The sequence below is a fragment of the Geotrypetes seraphini genome, chromosome 5 (assembly GCF_902459505.1).
Source record: "Geotrypetes seraphini chromosome 5, aGeoSer1.1, whole genome shotgun sequence".
Taxonomy (NCBI): Eukaryota; Metazoa; Chordata; class Amphibia; order Gymnophiona; family Dermophiidae; genus Geotrypetes; species Geotrypetes seraphini.
In genome coordinates, this window is record NC_047088.1 from 21874939 (window position 1) to 21898646 (window position 23708).

The following is a 23708-nucleotide window of genomic DNA, read 5'->3' on the forward strand; positions in this document are numbered from 1 at the left end:
ATACATTGTGAGAACTGTTATGAGTGATTATCTTATACTCAAGGACATTCTTTTTAATAACTCAATTTGAGAAGCTTTGAGTTTTTCGTCCCCACTTGTGTGTGTTTGTAAAGACATGGCATGGAGGCAGGCGTGAGTGGTCATTATAGAGTATTAGGGGTAGTCAACTTGGGCATTCAGTGTATATTTTGTGGGAGGGAAGGAAATTGCAAGGGGCAACCAGGGAATTGGGATAGTGGATGAGAGGTTGGGTTCAAGGGTCACAGGCCAGTAGGGAAATTTCTGGGGTCAGATTGTGGGTCTGGAGAGTTAAGAGGGGTACAGTGGGAAGGGTGGAGGGATTGGGTGAGGGAGCCTACTTGGGCCCTGAATTGGCATAAAGATTCAACATTTAGGGAAGAGTAAAAAGCTACAGTAAGTTTCTAGTGCAATAGGAAAATCAGTCTTGAATCTGTGGGTTGAGTATCTCTGATGGAAGATCTGGTGTAGATAGCCTTGTTTACATTTTTCTGCTCCACCTCCCCCTCACTCTGGGCTGTCCTGTAATTCCTTAGTTTTCCTCTCTACATGCATGATGGTAGGAACCTGGCTGTTCTTGTATTTATTTTTCTTTTATTTTGGGGATTTTTATCCAGGTATGAAGCTTTTTGGTGCTGCAGAAGATCCCTTTTAACGGGACATCTCTGGCTGTGAGTGGACACAGACTGTAGAAGTCTGTAGCTAAGAGGCAGCCTGATCGTCTAATGATTGTCGCTAAACCAGTTTAACTGGTTTAGCAACTTCCTAATTTGCCTACATGATATATACAATGGCTTTCCCATGCATTTGTACACTCTAACTCTGCCATGCAAATGCCCTCATTAGTATTAATTAGCATCTGCCCCATAAAAAGTCATGTTGCCCCCCCCCCCCCGATAATGCCCCAGAACAAAAATAAAGAGAGGCTGGAGGGATGCCCATTCATGAGGACTGCCTCGGCCATCCAGACCCCTCCACGAGGGTGACCTGGACCCCCCCACACTGCTCCTCCATGAAGATCCCGGACACCTTACCCTGCGAAGATCCTCAGCAGGAGGGATGCCCACTTCCTCCTGCTTTGGCCTACAGGGCCCATCCACAAAGATCATGTGACCCAGAAACACTCACCCCTGCAAAGATCATGGCCACCTGAAACTCCCCTCTATGAAGATCCTTGGCAGGAGGGATTCCTACTCCCTCTTGCCTCTGCCACTCAGCTTTCCCATGCCCCCAACCTGCCCTGTACCTTAAAAAGAAGATTACAGCAGGAGTGATACCCAGTCCCTCCTGCCTGTAGGCCTGCTGCTTTGAAATGGCGGGCCTCCCCATTCCCAGTGCATCCTGGGATGCACTGGGAGGGTCCTAAGACCCTGATTGGCTGAGGTGCCTAAGGCCTCTCCTCCTGGGAGGGGTCTTAGACACCTGAGCTAATCAAGGCCTTACACCCCTCCCTGGAATACACTGAGAAAGGCCTAAGGCCCTGATTGGCTCAGGTGTCTAAGGTCCCATGGCCTATTGGACGAGGTGTATGGGAGAAGTGGCAACCTCCGTGACATAGGGCAGTGACTGAGACAAAGCCAGATTTCAGTTAGTGCAAGTAGGTGAAAAGAATGAGATAAAGAGGTCATGAATGTAAGCAATCTTGTTGGAGATGGAGCGTGCATTCTATAGGGCACATGAGAGAGGTAGAGAAGAAGGGAAGAGGAGAAGAACAGAGATAAGGTTGGAGATGTTACAGTGAGGTCCGTATGAGTAGGGTGAGAGTTGATTAGGAGGGCAGGATTGGGGTTGATGTCCCTTGCAATGAGCAAAAGTAGAAGGAGACTGGAGCAGAGTAGGAGCAATGCAACGACAATGCCGGCAAGATGTGATTAGATAGGAAGGAGAGGGTTGAATGAGGAGGAGAAACTGTTGGAGCTTTAGAGATGTGAAGAAGGTGGTCGATAGAACGGATGGTGATGTGGTGAATTTAAAAAGTGGGCAATGTGGACTTGAGGAATGTAGTGGTTTGGGGTGGAATGGGAGATTAGGTAAGCTCAGTATTAGAAGAAAGTGTAGTGGAGCCATAGACTTGGAGATGGAAATTATATCTGAGTTAAGGCTGATCAAGGTAGGTCAGGAGTCTGCTGATGGATTGTAAGGTCTGCTTGTTAAGGAGGGTAGATGTGGTAGCTAAATTACTTTGAATTAGTGGAATTAAGAGGAAGAGGAGAAGGAATGTGTATTGCATTCATATGGTTACATATTCAGAGTGGTGTACAGTGGAGGATTAATTGATTTGCCCAGGGTCACAAGGAGTATTGCTGGAATTTGACCTTACAACCTCTGGGGCAGAGGCAGTGGCTCTACAACTAGGCCAGTTGTCTGACATATTGTAAGAAGTAATGGTATTAGTTCAGGCTTTGCAAGCCCTGTGAATATAGCAGGTCTTGTAGGCTTCATGAATCTAAATTGTATTAAAACAAACAGGCTTATTATATACATGGTCTGAAGCAGTGTCTCTCAAACTGTGTGCCATGGCACTGTGGAGTGTTCCAAAGAGATTCCAGAATTTTACTTTAGTTTTTTTTAAACTCCCTTCATAAGTTTCAAGTTTATTTGTTATTTGATTAATCGCCTATTACAAATACTAAGCGATGTACACATAATAAAATAAATTTCTAAAATGTACATAAAATAGAAAGTAACGTTAACAACGGTATAAAATCACCAAAACAAACTAATTAAAACAAAACAAGCAAACAATAGGACAGAAGGGGAAGAAATACAATTTTCGATAGGAAAGAATCAACAATTAAATGTAAAACCCAATAGGAATGGGAGGACAAATAAATAATTGGAGGTAAAAATACATAAAAGAGCAAATGATGAAAGAGCAATTAACATTTCAATTAGGTATTGAACGCATCTTTAAAAAGAAAGCTCTTAAGTTGGCTCTTAAATTTTTCCAAATTCTTCTCCTCTCTTAAATATAGTGGGAGTGAATTCCATGTCTGTGGCGCCGTTACAGTAAAAATGAATTGCCTTCGAGTGTTAATAATTTTAAGAGTAGGAATGACCAACAAATATACACTAGAATAGATGATATGTACCTTCTGGTGTCAAGTCAAAAGCGCGCTGGGACAAAGGCGCGCGCAGACAACTGAGCGCAACGCAGAGGTGCGTGCCGAAGAAAATGACTGTTTTAAAGGGCTCCGACGGGGGGGGGGTGTGGGGGGAACCCCCCACTTTACTTTATACAGAGCACGCCGTGTTGTGGGGGGTTGGGGGGGTTGTAACCCCCCACGTTTTACTGAAAACTTCACTTTTTCCCTAAAAAACAGGGAAACAGTTAAGTTTCCAGTATAATGAGGGCGGTTACAACCCCCCAAACCCCCCACAACGCCGCCGCAATCTGTATTAAGTAAAGTGGGGAGGGGTTCCCCAACAAAACCCCCCATTGGAGCCCCTAAAAACACTCTTTTTCTTCGGCGCGCGCTTCCATCTTGCGCTCAGTTGTCGGCGTGCGCCTTTGTCTTCCGTGATTTTGTCTATGAACCGTACCTTCTTGCATTATGCAGCCCTATCAGAGTGTGATGAATATAGAACTCAAAATCCTGTGCTGTTCTTGAAGTCTTGCAAGGACAACAAATGATTTCGGCACAGCGTTGACAGTGATATACATGGTTCAGGAAGGCCATGGCAGCAGCTGCACTTGAACTACCAGCTCAAGGTAAATTATGCACAGGAAGAATTAAAATCTATGTACTACTTAGTTAAATGTCACTTAATATTGGCTGGTCCACTCAGTGTGGTTTAAGTTGAGAGGAGCCTCTTCTGCCTTTTTAAATTATACTGAATATCAATCTCAAGATATATTAATGTTTTATGTCTCTGATATTTCAGCTATCCCATTTCTCTTGCAGAGAAACTATGTGTTTTCTTGACATTCAAAGAACTTGAGCACAATAATATTTAGCCATTTCATTTGAAAGGAAGCTCTGGAATGAGGGCATAGTTAAGGAGTAATCTAAGGAAATACTTTTTTAGAGAAAGGGTGGTAGATGTGTGGAACAGTCTCCCGGAAGAGGTGGTGGAGACAAAGACTGTGTCTGAATTCAAGAAAGCTTGAGATAGGCACGAGGGATCTCTTAGAGAGGAAGAGATAATGGTTACTGTGGATGGGCAGACTGGATGGGCCATTTATCTGCCATCATGTTTCTATGTTTGTTTCTATTTCTCCTTGTCTCTATATTCCATGAAATTTGTGCCATCAAAGTTATTTGAAAATTTGATGTCTTTTTCTGATTGATATAATTTTTTTTATAGTTATTTTAGTGTAAATGATATAGTCTTTTAAAGAGTAAGCTAGGATTGCTGTTGTGACTTCTTTATTATTCTCTTTCAAATCTCTCTTAAAATTCTAAATACTGTATCATCCTTTTGCCTTTTTTTTTTTAATTCTAGAATGATCCTCCATTTCAGCTCAAACTTCCCCCAAAGGCAGCTAGGCTTGAGAAAGTTGATCCAGAATATGAGGAGAAAATGGTGAGTGCAGCGTTTTGTCACAAATTTGTCACAAATTACAACTCCAGTAGGTGGAACCTAAGGACAGTACCGGGTGAACTTCTATGATCTATGCCCCAGAAATGTCAAAGAAAGACAATTTAATCATGAATTAATAATGTGTATGGCTGTTGGGCAAACTAGATGGACTATTCAGGTCTCTTTACCTGTCGTCATTTACTGTTACTAAATATAACTGAAGATAATCTATTTCTAGCTAATATTTAACTGGTGGTGGTGTTCGTTTTGCTGATTGCTGCTTCCCTTATTCCCAGTTATTCAGTACTGCACCCTGTCTGTGCTTTGGCATTGAATATCCTTCTTTTTGAGCTGTCTAACACATAGCTGGTTATGTCAGTATTCAGCCCCCTAGTTCTTAAGGCAAACCACTTAAAGATAGGACTGCTATTTATGTGGCCCAATTTAAGTGGTTTATGTATGCGCTGAGGGGCTGAATATTAGCACTTAATCCGACTCTGCCCCTGGAATGCTTACAAGTCAGCTACTTTTGAATTTGGCACTAACCAGTCCTTTTCAACAGAAATAATTCGTTAAGTGCAGCTGGAAATGAGTACCGTATTTTCGCGGATATAACACGCACCATTGTAAAACGCGCACAGGGGTATAGCGCGCAGAAATCACGATGATATGTACAAAAACTTTTCTATACCGCGCTCAGGCATATAACGCGCATGCTGCCCGACTCTCCTTTCGCCCGCCCTGACTTTCCGTGCGCTGTCCCGACTCTCCGTTCACCCCCCTGACTTCTGTGCACTGTCCTCCCTTGAAGTCCTGTCCCCCCTTGAAGGTCTGTCCCCATCCTGAAAGCCTGATGCCCCCCCCGACGTCCGATACATCCCCCCCCCCCCCCGGCAGGACCACTCGCACCCTCACCCCGAAGGACCGCCGACTCCCCAACAATATCGGGCCAGGAGGGAGCCCAAACCCTCCTGGCCACGGCGACCCCCTAACCCCACCCCGCACTACATTACGGGCAGGAGGGATCCCAGGCCCTCCTGCCCTCGACGCAAACCCCCTCCCCCCAACGACCGCCCCCCCCAAGAACCTCCGCCCGTCCCCCAGCCGACCCGCGACCCCCCTGGCCGACCCCCACGACACCCCCACCCGCCTTCCCCGTACCTTTGTGTAGTTGGGCCAGAAGGGAGCCCAAACCCTCCTGGCCACGGCGATCCCCTAACCCCACCCCGCACTACATTACGGGCAGGAGGGATCCCAGGCCCTCCTGCCCTCGACGCAAACCCCCCTCCCCCCCAGCCGACCCGCGACCCCCCTGGCCGACCCCCACGACCCCCCACCCCCCTTCCCCGTACCTTTGGAAGTTGGCCGGACAGACGGGAGCCAAACCCGCCTGTCCGGCAGGCAGCCAACGAAGGAATGAGGCCGGATTGGCCCATCCGTCCTAAAGCTCCGCCTACTGGTGGGGCCTAAGGCGCGTGGGCCAATCAGAATAGGCCCTGGAGCCTTAGGTCCCACCTGGGGGCGCGGCCTGAGACACATGGTCGGGTTTGGCCCATGTGCCTCAGGCCGCGCCCCCAGGTGGGACCTAAGGCTCCAGGGCCTATTCTGATTGGCCCACGCGCCTTAGGCCCCACCAGTAGGCGGAGCTTTAGGACGGATGGGCCAATCCGGCCTCATTCCTTCGTTGGCTGCCTGCCGGACAGGCGGGTTTGGCTCCCGTCTGTCCGGCCAACTTCCAAAGGTACGGGGAAGGGGGGTGGGGAGGTCGTGGGGGTCGGCCAGGGGGGTCGCGGGTCGGCTGGGTGGGAGGGGGGTTTGCGTCGAGGGCAGGAGGGCCTGGGATCCCTCCTGCCCGTAATGTAGTGCGTGGTGGGGTTAGGGGATCGCCGTGGCCAGGAGGGTTTGGGCTCCCTTCTGGCCCAACTACACAAAGGTACGGGGAAGGCGGGTGGGGGTGTCGTGGGGGTCGGCCAGGGGGGTCGCGGGTCGGCTGGGGGACGGGCGGAGGTTCTTGGGGGGGGGCGGTCGTTGGAGGGAGGGGGGTTTGCGTCGAGGGCAGGAGGGCCTGGGATCCCTCCTGCCCGTAATGTAGTGCGGGGTGGGGTTAGGGGGTCGCCGTGGCCAGGAGGGTTTGGGCTCCCTCCTGGCCCGATATTGTTGGGGAGTCGGCGGTCCTTCGGGGTGAGGGTGCGAGTGGTCCTGCCGGGGGGGGGATGTATCGGACGTCGGGGAGTCGGCCGGGCAAGAGGGCTTGGGCTCCCTCTTGCTCCGATCGTGGATGCGGGTGTGGGTGGGAGCGCGTGCGAGCGGTCGTTCGGGGTGGGGGTGCGAGCGGTCCTGCTGGGGGGGTGAATCGGGCGTCGGGCGGGGTGGGAACTATGTTTAAAAACTTTTGTATACCGCGCTCAGGCATATAACGCGCGAGGGGTATGCGCGGTACGTAAAATCACGTATAACGCGCGCGTTATATCCGCGAAAATACGGTAGATAGCTGCAAACAAGTGATTTAATTGGTTGGCCGCCATTTTTGACCAGTTAAATAATTTTAAATATGGGCCTGTTTGTTTTTAGTGTGCTTTATATATAAAATTAGTATGAGACAGTAGCAAGAAAAATATATTGCAGTAGGATTTAAAAAACAAAGTGAGGAAGAGCATGAGAAATTTGTAGAAACCCCTTAATGAAGCAAAACAATTGATCTGTTCATGTCTATTTACCGTGTTTCCCCGAAAATAAGACAGTGTCTTAAATTAATTTTGGCCCAAAAAAGGCAGTGGGTCTTATTTTTGGGGTATATACATGATCATCTCTCCCTTCCTCTCCTTCACTCCAATACTTCCTCTTTCCTTTCTCTCCCCCACATGTGCAGCATCTTTCCTCCCCTCCCTCCCATCCCTTGTGCAGTAGGACCCTTGCCCAGCTTCTATCCTCCCCTCCCTCCCATCCCTCGTGCAGCAGGACCCTTGCCCAACTTCCCTTCCCTCCCTCCCATCCCTTGTGCAGCAGAACCCTTGAGAGAGCATCCCTTCCCCCCCCCCGAGCCCGCACCCAAATCCCCATCCTTCCCATCGGAACCCCGCAGCGAGCCCTACTTAGCTCCCTAAGCAGTGTCGGGCCGGCAACATTCTAACAGGCTGCTTTAGCCTTGTCCGCCCGTGAACTCTGCTGCTTTACTGATGACGATATCACGGCAGAGTTCATGGGCAGACAAGGTCAAAGCAGCCTATTAGAGTGCTGCCGGCCCCTTCGCTGCTTAGGGAGCTAAGTAGGGCTCGCAGCTGGGTTCCAATGGGAGGGAGAGAAAGATGGAGATTCGGGTGCGGGTGCTCGGGGGGGGGAGGGGTGCACTTTCAAGGTCCAATTTTTTAAACATTAAAGTCAATGGACGTAAACTCCGGATACTTGCTCTTCTGATAAGCACACAATCCGCTTTTCGCACAGATGTTATAGTTCCAACCGCCATTTGCTCACGTCACGTTCACTCCGGTTAAATGCACTCACACGTTCTGATGGGGATGAGCCACGTGTTTCAGAACTGCAGCCTAGGCCTAGCCAGGTGTTTTGAACTTTTGGAACTACAGTACTGTACCATGACGTCGCGTGAACAAAAATCATTGTCTTTGGCTGAACGTGTCAATGTGTTAAAGAGACTTGACCAAAGGGAGATTGTTTCCTTCACGCTGCGTTGTTATCTGGAGATAAATTGCTGTCACAACTATGGACAGTTTTGCAGCATCAGTAGTCAGATACACAGCCTGACTCGTACAATCTGCGTGCAGAAAAGAATGATTGATTTTAAAAAGTTATATTGCATTAGACCGAACAGTACTGTTTCTGCAACTGTACCATATTACATAGTACAGTATTTGGTGTGTTTTTGGTTGAATAAAAGTTTTATTGCATTTGACTACAGTGTACTGTAATTTTTCATGACTAACAAGTGGTACTCCTATTAAGCGCACACTCCGTTTAAGCACACATGGTGACCCGGTCCGAAGGGTGTGCACTTAAGCGGAGTCGACCGTATGTGCTTTAGAGAATGACACGGTGACAAAATTTATCACTGTCCCCGTCCCCGTGGATAACCGCGGGAAATAATCCCATGTCATTTTCTAGTGTCTATTTCAACCTCAGTCCTTCGACACCAGCATTCTTCAAAGCAAAGCTCGAGGGTCAGTGGTTGTGGCCATTCATACTCTGATTCTTATGGGAGCCAAGGATAATGAAGCCATTGTGACATCACTGATGTGATTGGCTCTTAGGCACTGGTGGAATGAGGCATTATGACATCACAATATCTGCTCTGGATACCAGAGACTGTCATTCTGTAGTGTCTGTTTCAACCTCAGTCCTTCTACACCAGCATTCTTCAAAGCAAAGCTTGCGGGTCAGTGGTTGTGGCCATTCATACTCTGAGTCTTCCCTCTCTCCTTAAAGAATGACATGAAGTTTCCCGCGGTTATCCGTGGGGATGGGAATGGTGATGAATTTTGTCACCGTGTCATTCTCTAATGTGCTTGGCTTTGGGATTGAACTGATTTTACCACTAGGGGGTTCTGAAAAGATGTGAATTCCTGCAATACCTGGACTGCGTGTTGGAAATGAACACCTAACGTATGGAATCCTCCAGAGACTAACAGAAGATTATCGTAGGTAGAAACCTAATCTTGCAATATCTTATAGCCAGGCAAAACTTTTCCTTTTTCTCTTCTTAGAAAACAGATCGATCAAAAAGGTTTGAATTCCTGCTGAAACAGACAGAACTTTTTGCACATTTTATTCAGCCAGCAGCACAGAAATCTCCAACGTCACCACTGAAAGTGAAACTGGGACGACCTCGGTTGAAAAAAGATGAAAAGCAGAACCTTCTTTCAGCTGGAGAGTATGTTTCTATTTTAAATATTATTTTATACTTCTAGCAAAATAAAAATTAAAGAAGCAATTTAAAACGGCCCGCATTAATGTACATACCATAGGTACTTCTTACCTGCACTGATAATGAAGGCAGAATTAAACATGCAGTTTTACTTTGTTGCTGTGAGGAAAAAGTACGCATGGTATAAGCATAAGAAGTAGAGATGCATTTCTTCTTCAATTTTATTTATTTATTCAATATTCTATACTGTTCTCCCAAGGGAGCTCAGAACGGTTAACATGAATTTATTCAGGTACTCAAGCATTTTTCCCTGTTTGTCCCGGTGGGCTCACAATCTATCTAATGTACCTGGGGGGAATTAAGTAACTTGCCCAGAGTCACAAGGAGCAGTGTGGGTTTGAACCCACAACCTCAGGGTGCTGAGGCTGTAGCTTTAACCACTGCGCCACACTCAGCGTTTGATAAGTAGATTTAAATTCTATTGCATAAATTGAATAGTTTAGGAATTCTAGGATCTGTTCTCAGTTGGTTTAAGGCAGGGGTGTCCAACCTTATCCCAGGACAAGCAGGCAGCATATTCTTGACTGATGGGTGATGGCACCGACGGAGCCCCGGTACGGACAATTTTAGAGTGATTGCACTCTAAGAACTTGGAAAGTTCTAGTAGGCCGCACCGCGCACGCGCGAGTGCCTTCCCGCCCGACAGAGGCACGCGGTCCCCAGTTTCTTAGTTTCCGCGGAGCTAAGAAGTCGCTTTTTTCAACGGCTGTTGAAATTTTTTCCTTAACGCCTTCCCGCTCGCGAAACCTTTTTGGAAGTTTATTTCCCTTCATTTCTTTTCTTTATTTAAAAAAAAAAAAACAAAAAACCGAACGTTTACTTTTTATTTTTCTCGTCATTTTGGTTTTGCCCCGGCGGGGCCTTCTGCCACCATCGAGGCCTCGGCCTTCGATTTGGCAGAAGCCGTTTTTACTTTCATGCCCCCCCCAGCCAGGGTTCAAGAAGTGCCAGCAGTGTGCACGGCCTATATCCCTCACGGACCCGCACAACTGGTGCTTACAGTGCCTAGGTCCTGAACATCAGGCTTCCACCTGCACCCACTGTGCCACGTTAAAAAAACGTACCTTAAAAAATCGCCAGATACAACAGCGATTACTTTTTGGTGCCGAAATGTCCGATCCCGCGTCATCGACACCGGCTTCGGCTCCATTGCAGTCGGCACCCACTTCGTCGACACCGCGCCGGCGTCGCAACAGCCAGGTAAGCCGGCTAAGAAGCCTTCCCCGTTGGAGCGTCCTCCGGTCTCGATTGCAGCGAGCCCAGTCCTGCCGACCGTGAGGCGCCCGCGGAAGCGCTCCGCCCCTATCGAGGTGAGTCCCTCGACCTCGGGCTCCTCATCTTCGGGGCGTCGAGCGGCACCGCAGGTACCACAAAAGAAAAAGGCGGTACCGGTGCCTACTTTGGATGAGCGCATTGCAGCTATCCTACAAGTGCAGCTCAAGGAGCAGTTACAAAAACTCCTGCTCTCTTGGCACCGAACCTTCCGGTCCCGGTCCGGTCTGAGCCACCGGTACCGGCAGTGGAGCAGCCCCTATTGTCAGCATCCACTGTTTCGGTACCGGTTCACTCGGCATCATCGGTATCGATGCCAGTCCTTGCACCGGAGCCGAGAGCCCAGCATCAGTCGGTGCAGACTTCGGCACCGTTGCAGTCGGTAACATCTCCTTGTACCGTATCTATGAGGTCGGGTAAGTCGGCACGCAAATCCCGACACCTAGAACCCTCTACTCCGGAGTCTCGGGACCGCGGCTCCCATATTAGGGACCCTGATCTGTGGGGTGACTCCGAAGAGCCTTTTCTTTCTGAGGGTGAGTGTTCTTCGGATGAGGATGATCCTGCTATTCCTGATCCATCCTCCAAACATGATTCCACATCTTTCACTTCTTTCTTGAAGGACATGTGCGAATCTCTTTCCATTCCTTTGGAGCCTGAGTCTAAAAAATCCAAGGCCTTTCTTGATGCCCTTGACTTTGACCAGCCTCCAAAGGAATTTTTGAAACTCCCTCTTCATGACATCTTGAGGGAAACTTTCTATAAAAACCTAGAGACTCCTTTAACTATTCCAGGAGCTCCCCGCAAATTGGATTCATTATACAAAGTAATCCCTATTCCTGGGTTTGACAAGCCACAGCTTCCCCATGAATCTCTGCTTGTGGAATCTACGCTTAAAAAGTCTGCGGGGACTAGTGTATATGCTTCTGTCCCTCCTGGCAGATAAGGTAAAGCCATGGACAAATTCGGCAAGCGATTATACCAGAATGCTATGCTCGCTAACAGATCTGGTAATTATGCTTTTCATTTTTCTTTTTATCTCAAGCATCTCCTTACCACCATGGCTTCCTTTGAAAAGTACCTTCCTGAGCGGAAACGACAGGCTTTTCTTCTTCTCTTTTCCAGCTCCGTAAATTTATGGTAAGATCCATTTACGATACCTTTGAACTTACCTCCAGAGCGACGGCCATGTCTGTGGCCATGCGCCGCCTTGCCTGGCTGAGAGTATCCGAGCTTGATGTCAACCATCAAGATCGGTTGGCTAATGCTCCATGCCTGGGGGATGAGCTCTTTGGGGAATCCATGGACTCGACCACCCAGAAGCTCTCCGCCCATGAGACACGCTGGGATACTCTCCTCAAAAAAAAAAAGAAGACTCCACCGGCACGGCCTTTCAGACAGCAGTCGGCCTACCAACGCCATTATGTGGCTCGTCCATTGCCATCAGCTCCCCAGCAAACTAGGCGTCAACGTCAACAACAACGACAGACTCCTAGACCACCGCAGCAACAACCTGTAAAGCCGCCTCCACAGCAGAAATCTACGCAGCCCTTTTGACTTAATTCTCCAGGGCATAGCCAGCGTCACCACATCTACCCACCTACCTCAACCTATAGGTGGCCGTCTCACTTTTTTCCTCAGTCGGTGGGAAGTTATCAATTCGGACCAATGGGTCCTCAACATCATTCGCCACGGCTACTCTCTCAACTTTCAGACAGTTCCTACCCTAAGTCTGCCAAGAGAGTCTGCTTTGAACACTCCTCAGTCTTCTCTTCTTCTCCAGGAGGTTCAATCCCTCCTCCTTTTGAACGCCATAGAGGAAGTTCCTCTAGATCAAAAGGGACAGGGATTCTACTCCCGTTACTTTCTAGTCCCCAAAAAAACAGGAGATCTCAGGCCAATTCTAGATCTTCGCGATCTCAACAAATGCTTAGTCAAAGAAAAATTCAAGATGCTTTCTTTAGCCACTCTTTACCCTCTTCTCAATCAAAACGACTGGCTATGCTCCCTCGATCTCAAAGACGCATACACTCACATACCGGTCAATCTGACCTCCAGACAGTATCTCCGTTTCATGATCAATCACTGTCATTACCAATACAAGGTGCTGCCCTTCGGCCTTGCCTCCTCTCCACGAGTGTTCACCAAATGTCTGATTGTGGTGGCTGCCTTTCTACGCTCTCACCACCTTCAGGTCTTTCCTTACCTGGACGATTGGTTGATAAAGGCCAATTCATCTCAGACAGTACTCCTGGCCACCAACCAGACCATCCTGTTTCTCCAACTTCTGGGGTTCGAGATCAATCTACCCAAATCTCATCTCATCCCCACTCAAAGACTTCAATTCATTGGAGCGGTGCTGGACACAGTCCTCATGAGAGCGTTCCTGCCGTCCAACCGTCTTCACACTCTTCAATCTCTATGTCAGCAGGTACTTCCACAACGTTCCATCTCTGCCAAGCAAATGATGATACTCTTGGGTCACATGGCCTCCACAGTTCATGTCACACCCTTCGCACGTCTTCACCTGCGCACTCCTCAATGTACCCTAGCTACCCAGTGGTCCCAAGTGACGGATCCTTGCTCACGACACATATCTGTGACATCATCTCTTCATCAGTCTCTACAATGGTGGTTGATATCCTCAAATCTCTCCAGAGGTCTTCTGTTCCATCTACCTCCTCATCAACTGGTCATCACCACCGACGCCTCCCCTTATGCCTGGGGAGCTCATTTGAACGAATTCCAAACTCAAGGACTTTGGACAGTCCAGGAAATGAAGCATCACATCAATTTCCTGGAACTCAGAGCGATGTTTTATGCCCTCAAGGCCTTCCAACATCTTCTCTTTCCTCAGGTTCTCCTGCTGTGCACAGATAATCAAGTTGCGATGTACTACATCAACAAGCAGGGTGGGACAGGCTCTCGCATCTTGTGCCAGGAAGCCCAGAAGATTTGGGCTTGGGCCACAGATCACCACCTATTCCTGAAAGCTATCTACATTCAGGGAGAACAGAATTCTTTAGCGGACAAGCTCAGCAGAATTCTCCAGCCTCACGAGTGGACACTCGTTCCTTTAACTCTACAGTCCATCTTCGCTCAGTGGGGCACTCCTCAGATAGACCTCTTTGCAGCTCCTCACAATCACCAGCTGCCCCTATTCTGCTCCAGACTCTACTCTCCTCACCGTCTGGCAGCGGATGCATTTCTCCTCGATTGGTCCAATCTGTTCCTGTACGCTTTCCCTCCTCTGCCTCTCATGTTACGAACCTTGTTCAAGCTCAAGAGGGAGGGAGCCACCATGATTCTGATTGCTCCGAGGTGGCCCAGGCAACATTGGTTCTCCCTTCTACTTCAACTCAGTTCCAGGGAACCTTTTCTTCTTCCACTGTTTCCTTCTCTGCTTACACAGCATCAGGAGACTCTTCTACATCCCAACCTCCAGTCTCTGCACCTGACAGCTAAGTATCTCTCGGGCTGACTTCTCATGATACTCTTTTGTCTCAGCCCGTTCGTTCCATTCTAGATGCCTCCAGGAAACCAACCACTCTGCAATGTTACCATCAGAAGTGGACACAATTTTCTTCCTGGTGTCTTCTTCATCAACATGATCCCACTTCCCTGGCAGTGGAGCCATTGTTGGATTATCTGCTTTCTTTGTCTGACTCTGGCCTTAAGTCTACCTCTATCAGAGTCCACCTCAGTGCCATTGCTGCTTTTCATGAGCCGGTTCATGGAAAACTTCTCTCAGTTCATCTCCCGGTGTCCAGGTTCATGCGGGGTCTTTTCAATGTTAAACCACCTCTTAAAGCCCCTCCTGTAATCTGGGATCTCAATGTGGTTCTTTCCGCCTTAATGAAGCCTCCATTTGAACCTTTGGCTACCACTCCTTTCAAGTTTCTCACTTGGAAAGTACTTTTCCTTATTGCTCTTACCTCTGCCAGGAGGGTCAGTGAGCTACATGCACTAGTTGCAGATCCACCTTTTACAGTCTTTCATCATGACAAGGTGGTTCTGCGTACACATCCAAAGTTTCTCCCTAAGGTTGTCTCGGAGTTCCATCTCAACCAATTCATTGTTCTGCCTGTCTTCTTTCCGAAACCTCACTCTCATTCTGGAGAACAGGCTCTGCATACTTTGGAGTGTAAGCGGGCTCTAGCTTACTATTTAGAGCGTACTAAGCCTCACAGATCATCTCCCCAACTCTTTCTGTCCTTTGATCCAAATAAATTGGGACGTCCTGTTTCTAAACGTACGTTATCAAATTGGCTTGCAGCGTGCATTTCTTTTTGTTATGCTCAGTCCGGACTGACACTGGAAGGTTCTGTCACGGCCCATAGAGTTCGAGCTATGGCAGCATCTGTAGCTTTCCTCCGTTCCACTCCTATTGAGGAAATCTGCAAGGCTGCTACTTGGTCCTCAGTTCATACTTTTACATCTCATTATTGTCTGGATTCATTCTCCAGACGGGATGGACACTTCGGCCAATCTGTTTTGCAAAATTTGTTTTCCTAATGGCCAACCTTCCCTCCATCCCTCTTTTTTGTTAGCTTGGAGGTCACCCATCAGTCAAGAATATGCTGCCTGCTTGTCCTGGGATAAGGCACAGTTACTTACCGTAACAGGTGTTATCCAGGGACAGCAGATAGATATTCTTGCGTCCCACCCACCTCCCCGGGTTGGCTTCTTAGCTGGCTTATCCTAACTGGGGACCGCGCGCCTCTGTCGGGCGTGAAGGCACTCGTTCGTGCGCGGTGCGGCCTACTAGAACTTTCCAAGTTCTTAGAGTGCAATCACTCTAAAATTGTCCGTACCGGGGCTCCGTCGGTGCCGTCACCCATCAGTCAAGAATATCTGCCTGCTGTCCCTGGATAACACCTGTTACGGTAAGTAACAGTGCCTTTTGGCTTCCCTGGGCTGCATTGGCCAAAAAAAATGTTTCTGGGGCTGCGCAAACGCTGCAGCAAGACAGAGGAGGGAGCTGGCAAGATGGTAAATACCTGGGGGCAGCAAAGGAAAACACTGCTTTGCCCTTAACTGGGGCCACACAAAATACTTCACGGGGGCCGCATGCGGCCCTTGGGCCGCAGGTTGGACACCCCTGGTTTAAGGAGTTAAGAATCTATTATTGTCTAGCTGGATTTCATGTTGTAGAGACCCACAAGGATCACCATTATCCATTTTGTTCAATATCTATGTGAGCATTTTGAACAGATGTTCTCTACAATGTCTTTTGCAGTGCAATAAGAATGGTATGCTACTAAACCTTAGGGTACTGTGTCCATTCTTGTGAGCATACTGCAGAAAGATGTCAATTGCAGCTTTTGAAATCTTCTCCTTCTCCCAGGAGTCTGTTGCCCCCTTCGGTTTCTCTTTCTGCAGGTGAGCATGAAAGGTGTCTTCTGATCTGCTCGGTTTATTTCTTTTTTATTTTGTGATAGCTTTGCGGTTTTTTGCTCTAGTCACAGTCTTTTTCGTGGAATCAGAGATCCCTTTTGATAAGGGTCTATTCTGCATGCATGGAGAGGAGCAGATTTTAAATCTTCAGCTGGCAGGTGTATCCTTCGGGGACCTGTTTCAGCCAGCCTGCTGAAGATACTGGAGCCCAGGGTCCGTTCCCTTGGTGTTTGCTTGCCCCTTTGACTTGGTCAGGGGCTGGGGTGCAGGCTGTTTAGGCACTAATTACTTATCACATATAGGGCTGAAAGTTGTATGCAGCGCTGTACATTTTGACATTTTTTGACAGTCCCTGCTCAGAAGAACTTACAATCTAACTTGGACAGACAGACATGGTGGTCCGAGGACAACAAATGGGATGTGGCCCTGCCAGGGTACAAACTCTACAGAAGGGACAGGGCACACAAGAAGGGGGGAGGAATAGCACTGTATATAAAGGACTCCATTCCTTCATCCAAGACAGAAACAACAGTAAGGGCGGACAGTCTGGAGTCACTATGGGTTAAGCTAACAGGAGGGGAAGGAGCTGACATCAAATTGGGACTGTACTATCGCCCACCAGGACAGCCAGAAACAAACGAACCACGGGGTGCAAGGGGAAATCTACCGATGGATCAAACACTGGTTGGCGGGCAGGAAACAGAGGGTTGGAGTAAAGGGCCAATACTCAGACTGGCAATGGGTCACGAGCGGAGTTCCGCAGGGGTCGGTGCTGGGACCTCTCCTGTTCAATATATTTATTAACGACCTGGAGACGGGGACGAAATGTGAGGTTATCAAATTTGCTGATGACACCAAACTCTGCAGCAGGGTTAGAAGCACGGAAGACTGTGAAGACCTGCAAAGGGACCTAACGAGACTGGAAGAATGGGCAAAAAAGTGGCAAATGAGTTTTAACGTAGAGAAGTGCAAGGTCATGCATGTAGGGAAAAAGAACCCGAGGTTCAGCTACAAAATGGGGGGAATATTGCTAGGGGTGAGCAACCTTGAAAGAGACCTGGGGGTGATGGTGGACACAACATTGAAACCATCGGCGCAGTGTGCGACAGCCTCAAAGAAAGCAAACAGAATGCTGGGCATCATCAAAAAGGGTATCACAACCAGGACAAAGGAAGTCATCATGCCGCTGTATCGCGCAATGGTGCGCCCGCACCTGGAGTACTGTGTCCAGTACTGGTCGCCGTACCTCAAGAAGGACATGGTGGTACTAGAGGGAGTCCAGAGAAGAGCGACTAAACTGATAAGAGGTATGGAAAATTTTGCATACGCTGACAGGTTAAAAATGCTGGAGCTGTTCTCCCTGGAAAAGAGGAGACTTAGAGGGGACATGATAGAAACCTTCAAAATCCTAAAGGGCATAGAGAAAGTGAATAAGGACAGATTCTTCAAACTGTGGGGACCCACAACCACTAGGGGTCACTCGGAGAAATTGAAAGGGGACAGGTTTAGAACAAATGCTAGGAAGTTCTTTTTTACCCAGAGGGTGGTGGACACATGGAACGCACTTCCAGAGGATGTGATAGGCCAGAGCACTATACAGGGGTTCAAGGAAGGTTTGGATAGGTTCCTGGAGGATAAGGGGGATTGAGGGGTACAGATAGAACTAGAGGTAGGTTATAGAAGTGGTCAGAAACCACTTCACAGGTCACAGACCTGATGGGCCGCCGCGGGAGCGGACCGCTGGGCGAGATGGACCTCTGGTCTGACCCAGTGGAGGCAACTTCTTATGTGAGAGGAGTTAGGAGTCGAATACACTCTCAAAGAGATGAGCTTTTAATTGGTCCTTGAACACTGCCAGAGATGGAGCCCGCCATAGGGATTCAGGCAGCTTGTTCTAAGCATATGGCACAGCAAGGCAGAAGGGACAGAGTATGGAGTTGGCAGTTGAAGAGAAGGGCACAGATAAGAGGGGCTTACCAGCGGATTGGAGCTTATGGGGGGATTATAGGGGGAGAGTAATGAAGAGAGAGAGTGAGGGGCATCTGAGTGAGTGCATTTGTAGGTCAGTAAGAGGAGTTTGAATTGTATTCGGAAACGGATGGGAAGCCAATTAAGTGACTCTCCCAGAATATGAGTCATGCAGCCAAATTCCGGATGGATTGGAGGAGAGTGAGATGGTTAAGCGGAAGGCCTAAGAGTAGCGAATTGCAGTAGTCTAAGCACAAGGTGATGAGGATGTAAATAAGTATTTTGGTTGTGTGCTCGGAGAGGAAGGGTCAGATTTTGATAATAATATAGAGGAAGAAGCCTTGAAGCCGAAGGTGGTCTCACCAGTCTGTGGTCCACCTTGTCTTGGGTAGTTGGGAGGGCTTTTTGGAACAGAGGCAGTTGCGCAAGTTGGATGTCTGTTGGGTCCTTTGCTCTTATGTTCAGTGGACCCAGGAGTTCTGGAAATCAGATCGTCTTTTTGTCCTCTTAGCGGGTCCTGGTAAGGGGGACGGTGCTTCTAAGGCTACCATTGCGCGATGGATCAAGGAGGCTATTGCTTCAGTGTACCTTCTTCAAAAGAAGCCTGTTTCGGAATTTCTCAAAGCTCATTCCACTCAGGGGCAGGCAGCTTCTTGGGTGGAGTCTTCTATGGTACCTCTGGTGGATATCTGTAAAGATGCGGTTTGGTCACAAAAATTAAATTGAATCAGGTTGGGCAGACTGGATGGACCATTCAGGTCTTTATCCCAGGACAAGCAGGCAGCATATTCTCAACATGTGGGTGACGTCATCCATGGAGCCCCGTAGTGGCAGCCTTGCAAGCAGACTTGCTGGAAGAACTTTCAAAGAGTTTGTGAGTGCCTTCCTGCCGAGCGTAGATCATGCGTCTCCTGTGAGGTACCTCAGTTTTCGTTTTTCCGCAGAGCCAAGAAGCACCTGTTTTTCAGCTCTGCTGTCTTCGAGTTCCGTGTCTCACACCGTGGCTTTCTTTTTCCTTTATTTTTAGTAGTTTGGGGTTTTTTTGTCAGTTCTCGTCCGGTGGGGCTTGGGCTCAGGCCCTGCCCTGCCGCCGACCCTCATTTGGCTGCGGCCATATTTTTTTCTATGTCCCGACCTCTTACGGGTTTCAAATGGTGTAGCCAGTGTAACCGGGCGATTTTGCTCATCAACCCACACCATTGGCGTATTAAGTGCTTGGGACTGTCACAACCCCAGCCTTAGAGCTAAGCTTGGCCAGATAGATCTCCTCAAGACCCAGGCCTTACCCTTAAAAGGGCTGACCAATATTGCAGCTCCAACTCAGACAGACAGGTAGGCTCTGAGTTCAGATTGAACAACCAAGATCCAGAACCCTGGGGGGAGGAGGAATATTGGGAGAACAGCCAGGAGCAACGGGAGGTGCCTTGCAAAAGAGACAGCCTAAGAGGCAGGCTCCTAGCTCAGGGAGCTCACAGCTGTTGAGTCTAATTAAGTCTCAAAGGAAAACTCAGCAGAAGCAGCAGGTTGCCCTTCCCCCTCCCAGGTTAGGGCGTGGCCAGTTCAGTGCTTTAGAAGCTGAGCTGAGGAAGACCAAATCAGTCTACCCTGGGCCAGCCTAGGAAGGAGTCTCGAGGGACTGGGCTCCTGAATTGCAACAGAGCAATGAAATTGACATGGTGGATGCAACAACTGTCCCTGAGGCAGATCAGACAGCCAGCACTGATCCCATAGAGGCTATGGACACTTCCATGGAACCAGAGAAAATCTACATGGATCAAAGCTAAGTTGGATTTCCTTGCTGTTTTGTTTGTTTTTGAATCTTGTTTTCTTTTGGGCTGTCTGGAAGCACAAGTCCAGTGCAGACAGTGTGAGCAGCGCTAGGCTCACTGCTGAACTTGGTGCCTTATTTGTGGGACACTGTAGGAAGTTTGTTTTTGCATTCTCTTTTCTTTTGGACTATTGGAATGAGACTCTGTTGCTGAAGTATGAAAGGAGTAGTGTTGGGGAGAATCCACTGAAGATCCTCGGGTTGGGATTGTGGGGCCAGTTTTTGCAAGTTTGTGATAGTGGATTCGACTACTCCCCTCCCCCACCAGCTTGTTAAGTTGGCTGGGGAAGGCCTGTTAAAAGCCAGGCCTAATCAGCAGGTGCTAAGAGAACTGAAGAGATATAGTGAAGAACCAGTATAAAGGCTGGGCCATTTTTGTAGCTCTTATCTTTCCCTTTTTGAATGGTGGGGACTGTAAGAAAGAGCTGCAACAGAACTGGGGACACTTACCTGCAAGGAAGATGTGGGCTGTCTTTTTGCCAGTCCCAAATTTTTCTGTTTCTGTTTGATTTTGAATTCGTAGCCCAAATTGTGGCAGTTTGCTATTTGGGGAAATAAAGTTAGACTCAGTTTTGTGAAAAGCTTTATTGTTCCTGACATGTTTATTGTTTTACTCATAAGAACCAGCAGGATCTTCAACCTCTTTTGAAGGCACGTTATGGACGGTGTTTGCTGAGCCTTGGTCGGGAGCCAGTTGCAAAACCCGGCATCGGCAAGCTCACAGGACCCAAACATTGTCCTGAGTCCTACCCATGCTTTGCTACCCTTCATAAAAGAGCTCTCCAGAGACGTCGTGTCCAAATCCAGCAGCTCTTTGGTTCCATGGAGCCATCCGCAGAAAAGGCCTCAACCTCGATGGCGGCCTCGTTGGCCAAGTCCTCGACCTCGAGCAAGTCGCCCTCATCTGTGAAGGCCTCGTCTGCTGTGCCTCTTAAGGTCTCGTCCTCAGTCAAGTCTGCTCTTCCCTCCACATGTACACTAGCTAAGAAGCCTCCAGCTGAGTCTCAGGCAGTCCAGGCAATGAGTACAGTCGTGCCAGCCTCTACGAGACCTCCTCTGGAGCGTGCCTCCAAAAATAGGGAATACTCATCCTCGAGGTTGACCTATGTAGAGTGCATTGCTGCACCTTCTAGACCAGAGTCATTGGTCTCGGTGCCTGTATTCGAGGACATGCTGCAAGCCATATTGACCAGGCAGCTCACCTCTGATTTTGCCAAGCTTGCCCCTGCCTTGGCCCTGTTCTCTGCAAGCCAGTCTGAGCATACTGTCGAGGCACAACGAGAAAAACCTGTTAGGTCTCGGCCTTTGTCCTCCAGTGACTCCTCGCCTTGTCCTTCCAGGTCCAGGTCTCTGGCTACTCAACCTGTTCGAGAGGTGGAGGAGGATCCTCGATTAAGACCCCACTCGAAGCATTCTTCGTCATCAAGGCACCTGGTTTTGAAGAAGGATAAGGAGTCTTCTCTACCTTGTTCTTCGAGGCCCATCGAGACCCCTTCAAAAACCAGGCATAGGTCTTGAACTCCGAAGCTTTCAACGCCTTGTGCTTCTCCATTTCGAGGCTCGTCCAGGTCCCGGACTCCTCTGTCGAGGCATACGACGAGGGATCCTCGTTTGCCTGTTTATACGAGGCACGAGTCGAGACATTCAGTTCCTCATACTCCTGGGATCTCTCCATCGAGAAATCTCAAATGTAAGCACTCTCTGACTCCGCCTATATCACACAGTGGAGCTTCTTTTGTGATTCTTACGTTGGATACAGATGACCCTTCCCAGTACTCCAGGGACGCTTCTCCTTATTCAGCAGCGCCTCGGTCTCACTCCACTTTTCTTCCTGAGGGTTCTTCATCTTCGAAATCCACACCTTTTTCAAGATTCATCTTTGACATGAGTAAGGCTCTTTAAGTTGATCTTCAATCTGAGTCAAAGTATACTCCTGAATATTTGGCTGAGATGGAATTGCCCCACCCGCCAAAGGACACCATGAGACTTCCCATGAATCCTGTTATAAAGCAAACTTTTCTGAGAAGTCTCAAGACTCCTTATTCAATTCTGGATATACCCTAAAAAATGGAATCTCGTTACCGTATGGTTCTTTGTAAAGGGTTTGAGAAGCCGCAATTGTCTCACCAATCTTTGGTGGTAGAATCATCTCTCAAAAAATCTAATCCCACCAAGGTTTATGCTGCAGTCCCTCCAGGCAAAGAAGGATGGACAATGGATAAATTTGGACACCGTCTGTATCAAAATTCCATGATGGCAAACAGGATTTTGAATTACAAATTCATGTTCACATCTTATCTCAAGTACTGCATAAAGATCATGCCCTACTTCTTCTCTGATTTACCTGAGCACCGGTTGCCTGAGTTTCAACAACTCCCCCATATTCTATCACAAATACGTCTATTTATGTTTCAAGCGACTTATAATGCATTTGAAATGTCATCTTGAGTCACTGCTTTTTCTGTGGCAATGCGACATCTGGCTTGGCTACGCATTTGGACATGGATTTTAACCTGCAAGATTGTCTAGCCAATATACCATTCCAAGGTAATGAGCTGTTCGATGACTCCATTGAGGCTGCCACCAAGTATTTATCAGAGCATGAGCGGTCCTTTACCTCTTTGATTCGATCTAAAGCTAAGCCTCCAGCTTCTAAGCCTTATAGGCCACCTCCATGTTGTTATCCACAGAAATCTACTCCAGCTTTCTCCAGGCCTCCACCTAGAAAACGACCACAGCAGCAGCGTCAAGAAAAACCCCAGACTCCTGCTGTAGCTAAGCCTGCACAGTCTTTTTGATAATCTGAATTTGAGCATAACGTCAATCTTCATCCATCAGTCTTCTCTCCTCCCCTTAGGAGGTCATCTCCATCACTTTTACCAACAGTGGGAGCAGATTACATCAGATCTCTGGGTTCTCACCATCATCAAAGAGGGTTACTCACTTCAATTTCTTAAAATTCCACCAGATCTCCCTCCAAAAGAGTTTCCTTCCAACATGTCGCAACTTCCCCTTCTTCTTCAGGAGGCTCAGACTCTTCTTTGCCTCCATGCTGTCGAGGAGGTTCCCTTGACCCAATTATTTTCTGGTCCCAAAGAAGACGGGGGATTTGCGAACTATCCTGGACCTCAGAGTTCTCAACAAATTTGGATGCTCTCTATTCCAACTCTGTATCCCCTGATGGATCAAGGAGATTAGTTATGCTCCCTAGATCTCAAGAAGCTTATACTATAGTTCAATTCATCCAGCCTCTCGCAGATTTACAAGATTTCGTGTGGGGAATCTTCATCTTCAATACCGAGTCTTTGTACTCAAGGTCACTGGTCTGGCGAGCTGTGGGGACTTTTTTTGAAGGTTTTTATTCTATTCAATATCCAACAGTATTTCTCTCTGTTAGTTACTATTCTCCTTCTGGGAGTATTGTTGCTTAGTTTTATTAGTTCTGCTTGGCTATTCATCAGACTGATTGTACTTGGGACTGCACAGCCAAAAGTTTGTGTCTTAGTCTCTACCTGCTGGTAATGGTGAGCTATTACCCATCAGTTTCTGTGCTGGTCTGGAGAGACTAAAATAAAGAAAATTAGCAGGTAAGAACCTAATTTCTCCTTCTACTTCTTTAGCTACCGACACCGACGCACAGAGCAAGAAGAGGATGAAGAACTGCTCTCTGAGAGCCGGAAAACATCAAATGTGTGTGTACGATTTGAGGAATCTCCTTCTTGTAAGTAAAGATCATCGTCATGTTTTATTGAAAGTGAATTAATA

At 48.1% G+C, this 23708-nt stretch overlaps 1 protein-coding gene across 2 annotated transcripts in view; it reads left to right on the top strand.

The window, feature by feature from the left end:
• Window positions 1-23708, top strand: part of SMARCA1 (SWI/SNF related, matrix associated, actin dependent regulator of chromatin, subfamily a, member 1) — a 129638-nt gene that overhangs the window by 2120 nt on the left and 103810 nt on the right. For both annotated transcript variants that reach the window (XR_004539555.1, XM_033945566.1), the window contains exons 2-4: window positions 4465-4545; window positions 9258-9424; window positions 23564-23664. Coding sequence is in view for 1 of the 2 variants with exons in the window: in XM_033945566.1 (XP_033801457.1) it covers window positions 4465-4545; window positions 9258-9424; window positions 23564-23664 (349 nt within the window). In the remaining variant the exon portion in view is untranslated. The remainder of the gene's footprint in view (window positions 1-4464; window positions 4546-9257; window positions 9425-23563; window positions 23665-23708) is intronic.